Source organism: Microtus ochrogaster, chromosome 19 (assembly GCF_000317375.1).
Source record: "Microtus ochrogaster isolate Prairie Vole_2 chromosome 19, MicOch1.0, whole genome shotgun sequence".
NCBI classification, from domain to species: Eukaryota; Metazoa; Chordata; class Mammalia; order Rodentia; family Cricetidae; genus Microtus; species Microtus ochrogaster.
In genome coordinates, this window is record NC_022021.1 from 3,861,405 (window position 1) to 3,867,404 (window position 6,000).

Below are 6,000 nucleotides of genomic sequence, written 5' to 3' on the forward strand. Positions count from 1 at the left end.
ACTGGAGAGGCAGAGACAGAGGGATCTCTGTGAATTCAAGGTCTACAGAGTTATTCCAGGACAAAGATATACAGAGAACTTGTCTCAAAAAAGTAAAAGTAAATATAACAGAGGTTAAAGTAAAGCCACATAAAGATGGAAAATACACAGAGAATCTTGATACTGTATGCTATTATGCTCTCTTTTGAATTGTTTGCTGAGGAAGGAGCAACAGCTGCTAAAAGCTATTTGCTTATAAATGATGCTGAATTAATCCAAGATAGGTATTTTGAAAATACCTTGACTTCAAAATTGAAGTCAGAAGATATGTTACTTTGGAGAAGAGATTTTGCTTTTGTTTCCACAGGAAATGAGAAGCTGTGGATTCATTCTGAGTTAAGAAAAATCAGGTTTGATCAAGGAAGACTACCTGAAAAATCTCCAGTAGGAACAGATGGCCCGGATGTCTAAGTTCTACATCCAGAACGGATTCAAGACTGCTGCCTAAGATGATCAAGACTTACAGGATACTCCAGTCAGGACTTGGTCATAATTCTAAATTTTCTTTAGGTCCTTATAAGATTATCAACACCCCCAAACAGCAGGAAGTAGCCTGGAAAACTACACCCATATTCCCCCAAAATGGACTATGAATATTTTTCTTTGTTTAAAAAAAAAAGAGGGGGAAGTGGTGCGGGAGAATTATCTGTATTCTGTCAATCATATATTTTAATAAAACGCTAATTGGCCAGGCAGGAAGTATAGGTGGATCAACCAGACAGGAAGTAGAGGCAGGGCGATGAGAACAGGAAAATGTTGAAAAAGGAGGAAGCCCGTTCCTCCCATTCCTGCCCAGACCACCAAAGAAGCAGGATGTGAGCTACCCCTCTGAGAAAGGTAACAAGCCATGTGGTTAATACAGTTAAGAACAATGGGTTAATATAAACTACAAGAGCTAATACGTAGCCTGAGCTACTTATTATAACCTAATGTAGACCTCTGTGTGATTTTCTTTGGTGGCTTGCTGGGTGTGAGGTACGGGGTGGGACAGAAACCCCAACAAGCTGGCCCACATGTTACAAGGTGAGCACGATGGTGCACACCTTTAATCCCAGCACTTGGGAGTCAGAGGCAGGCAATCTCTGTAAGTTCGAGGCCAGCCTGGTTTACATAGAGTCCCAGGACAGACAAGGCTACATAGAGACCCTGTCTCAAACAACAATAACAAAATCAAAAGTATAGTTTATAGAGCAGGCTATATTTTTATATAAATTAACAATAAAGAATCATTTATTGTGACAAATACCTTCATGCAATTGAAGTGTTAAGACAAAAATAAACTGTTCTAAAATGCCTATATTACTGTTTTAATCTTTACCACTCCATTTTTCAGGAACATACTTCATAATTCTTTACACTGAAAAACCATCTTAGGCTTAAAGGCCATCTTATAATAAAGACATATAGGTTCATTCCTGCTTGTCATTAAACCTGTTTCTTAAGTATTGGGTTATGCCCCACCTGTAACCTTAACTACAAATGGTTCGGAACTGCCTGACCCAAAAATGGTAATCATGTCTTTGTTTTAAAAAGTTGTTTATACCATCTTGCAACCCTATCTTTGTTTCAAAAGGTTATATGACCACCTACAACTACAATGTTATAACTACCTGTTGTCATGATTATCTTGTTATGCCAACCTTGCAATCACGTCTTTGTTTCTGGAGGTCATTAGGACTAATTTGTTAAGATGTTCTGTTCCTGTAACCCTGTCTATCTTGCTTGCCAAATCCCCCATTTGGGAACCCTTTACTCCTGAGCTATAAAAAGCCTTGTCTTCCTCACATTCAATGCTGACCTCTCAAACCCTACCATACATGGAAGCACCAGTGTACATGAATAAAAAGTCTTGCTTTAATTAATTTGGCCATGATGATATGGGTCAGTGGTCTTTCTCCTCCCATCTTTGGGTGCTTACCTTGTGCTGTTCAATGGCATCTATCCACTGCTGTCTGTGATCTGGATCCTGAGCACGAAGATACCAAACACTATCATTAACACTGATATCAAACCGACATTCATCAAAATCATGAGGCTGGGGAAACAAAGAAGAAAGTGAAAAGCAAAGTTAATTACATTCTTAGAAATGCAGTTCCCTTTAGCACAAAATGTGAGCATACTCTCTCAATGTTGAGAGATTCCTTTCACTTTTTAATTTTTCTACTCAAATAGCTTATTTCAAGATATCTCAGAAACTGTCAATTACATATAAAATCCAAGTTTCATCCACTACTTACACAAATGATTTGATATATAATCTATAAACATCTATTTAAAAAACACAGAAATAATATTGTTCATCAAATGATTGAAGTTAGCTTAAGAAGTGAGAATATCATCACCAAAACCATAATTTACAAAAGGTTAAGTAAGTTTTAGAGAAAACATTTACTATCTTTTCCCCTTACTTTATTATTCAAAAGTGAATTCCAGGGGATCAGGAGACACTAACTCCCAGAGGAGAAGCTACTGGAATCTAATTGTCCTGGGGAAGGGGGAGTCATTTTCTTCCATGTTGATCATGTCCTCCACCCCCCATGCTCAAGCAAATAACCATATTGAAAAATCACTGGATCACAAACACAAAAGACAAGGAAGCAGAAGCAGTTTAGTTGTTGGGGATCACTGTAAGTGGAAGGAGAATAAGATGGGTAATGGAAGGAAATACAAAAGTATATTATAGTCGGGTGGTGGTGACACACGCCTTTAATTCCAGTACTCAGGAGGCGAAGACAGGTGAATCTATGTGAGTTCAAGGCCAGCCTGGTCTACAGAGCAAATTCTAGGGCAGGCTCCAAAGCTACAGAGAAACCCTGTTTCAAAAAACAAAACCAAACAAAACGACAACAAATATATATTATATATTATTTATAAATGGAATATCATTATAAAACCCAATTATAGATAATTAACATATTCCAACAAAAACTAAAGCGCTAAAAAAATTCCATAATTAACAGGCTTATATAATGAAATTCAAAATCAAGAAACAAGTGTTAATGTTTTCTTCCAAATGTTGAAAATTAACTATTACATTTCTAGGAATACTACTGCCAAGAAAGTTCCCAATGAAAACCAGCAAACAGTAAAAAAATGATAAACAAAAGCTATAGGAAAGTATGCATCAATGTGCAAGCATTAACGGAAAGGTCAGTTCTTGGTTTGGTGTTTTAGACTGCTGGCAAGAATACATAAAGTGAGGGCTGTTGAGATGGCTCAGTGGGTAAGAGTGCTTGCACACGGGCTAGCTACCTGAATAGGGTCCCTGGAACCCATGTGACAGAAGGAAACACCAGACTCCAGAAAGATATCCCATCTTCATGTCGGTCCCATGTATTCCCAATCTACATAAAGAAAATGTTTCCTCCTCGTTGAGTGAATTCAAATATGACAAGACTGCATCACATTTACTACCTTTTCTATCAGATAGGGCAGAGTCAATTTCCTCTTCTATAGCCATTCTTCCCTTACAGGGGAAGGAATTCTCTCTGGATATTATACCAACAATATAGGTGAGCAGAATTATACATATTTTATATTTTGAGGGCTTAATGGTTATTTTATCCCTCTTTTTAAATATCGTTCTATGATCTCTTTATCCAATTTATATACCAAAACAATACAAGTCCACAATATTCTTTGGTCTATGAAACAATTTCTCTTTAAGATAGTAAGCCATTGTTTTAAGTTGCAAAAGACACAAGTGAAACATCTCCTGGATTACTATTCCCTTGTCATCATAGTTAGGAATATAGCACAAAGCAAAGAATAATAGAAAGGAAGAAAGGAAGGAAAGAAAAATAGAAGGGGGGAGATGGCAACACATACCTTAGTAAATGCAAATACAAAATAACCAAAAAGATGTTAACATAAGAAAATAAACTCCAGATATCCAAAGAGCCTAAGAGAATTGAGTTACTAAGAAAGTTTCTTGGAGAGAACAAAACAATACTATAATGAAGAACCAAGCAAAGAAATTAAATGACCACTCTACCACAGTAACTGGTCCAGTGGTTTTTCAACTTCTATTCCACTATCACTTTCATTTTATTTGTAGTCATGATTCCTAAAAACGTTTTACATCTTGTATTGTATTCAACATTCTCAGTAAAGCTTAAAAAAATAAAAGGAAATAACCATATATAGTTCAAAATTCATTACTTTCTCCAGCAAACTTTTCCATGAGCAAATAGAAATCATATCTATTATCAATCTAAGGAACAGGAGGCATATATAAAACACTGACTGTAAACCCCAACTGACAAAGTGAGAGAAACTGGGTCCATGGAATAAAAGAAATGATAGATTTGGTAAGAGAACATGCTTGGAAATAGTAAAATGATGGTGGCAAAGCGGCAATCAAGTTTCATTTTGTACATCACCCTGTTCACACTACGAAACAGAACAGATTGACTTCATTTAAACTCTTTTTAAGGCAGGGTCTCGTTTGGTCTCAAACATGTGCTCTGTTTGCCTCAGCCTCCTCAGCTCTGGGACTAAGAGATGCTCCCCAAACCCTGCCTGACTTTCACTGAAATTACTGTTTCTTTGCTTACTATGTGTTATCTTTGTTTTTGAAAATTCCAACAAAAAATTTCTGTTGGTTATTATGTGTTCTGATGCACTCTTAACAGTCTGAGGTCCAGTCTGAGTCTCTCCGGTCTTGGTACTGACAAGGATTACTAGGGGGAAAAAAGTGGAGGATAAAGGCCCAAAAGGTGGAAAACTTTATGAACTGGTAAGACATTTTTCCTTCCTAAAGGAGGGAAAGTAAAACTTAATTTTTAAATTTTTTCAAATTTCTTTATTTTGGATGTATGTTGGCATGCACAACCATGAAGCACCTGTGGTCAGAGAACAACTTGCAAGAGTCACTTCTCCCAAACTCAGGTCATCATCAGGCTTGACAGCAAGTGCCTTTATATACCAAGCCATCTTGCTAGCCCAAGACAAAAAGTTTTTTGAAGTTATGGCAATTTGCAATGAAAAGTTAAGCTAAGTAATGCTAGTATAGTACAAGAAAAATAAACCAAAAACAGTTGGAGTAGCAATAACTTAAATAGGCTAAAACTTGTGGGCATGGTAAACAGATTTGCCTATATATACATTTCTATGCTATTGTCTTAGTATTCTATTGCTATGAAGAGACTCCATGACTACAGCAACTCTTTTGATGTTGTTGTTTGTTTTCTGAGACAGGGTTTTTCTGTATAGCCTTAGTTGTCCTGTAGACAACTCACTCTGTAGATCAGGCTGACCTCAAACTCTTATCTACTTGCCTCTGCCTCCTGAGTATTTGAATTAAAGGTGTGCGCCACTACCACCTGACTCACAGCAACTCTTATAGGGAAACATTTAACTGGGGCTGGCTTACAGGTTCAGAGGTTTAGTTCATTATTGTCATAGTAGGAAGCATGTCAGCACAATAACAGACATGGTCCTTGAGAAGGAGAGTTCTACATCTAGAACTATATCTGCATGCAGCAGGAAGAGTTAGACATGGGGCCTGGCTTAAGCTTCTGAAAACCCCAAAGGCCATCTCCCAGGGATATGCTTCCTCCAAGGTCCACCAGCTTCTCTTTCAAAGGACCTGGGTTCAATTCCCAGCACCCACATGGCAGTTCACAACTGTCTGCAACTCTAGTTCCAGGAGATCTGGCATCCTCATACAGATATACATGTAGGGAAAACCCCAATGTACATTTTAAAAAAAGAAAGAATAATGCAACAAAGAAAAAAAGCAAAAGTACTTCTTATGGACATCAAAAGAGAAATAGCAGCAGCAGAATCATGTAAAAAGCCCAACAGTCTAGACTAGAACATGACAAGAGAATTTCAAAGGGATTTTTTTAGCGTGGAAAAAAGTCACATGCAAAAATAAGCCACTGAGCCGGGCGGTGGTGGCGCACGCCTTTAATCCCAGCACTCGGGAGGCAGAGGCAGGCGGATCTCTGTGAGTTT

The 6,000-nt window shown here is 37.6% G+C and overlaps 1 protein-coding gene across 1 annotated transcript in view; it reads right to left on the minus strand.

The window, feature by feature from the left end:
- Col4a3bp (collagen type IV alpha 3 binding protein) overlaps window positions 1–6,000 on the minus strand; it is a 101,660-nt gene that overhangs the window by 58,950 nt on the left and 36,710 nt on the right. The window contains exon 3 of the mRNA XM_005356453.2: window positions 1,958–2,074. Coding sequence (XP_005356510.1) covers window positions 1,958–2,074 — 117 coding nt within the window. The remainder of the gene's footprint in view (window positions 1–1,957; window positions 2,075–6,000) is intronic.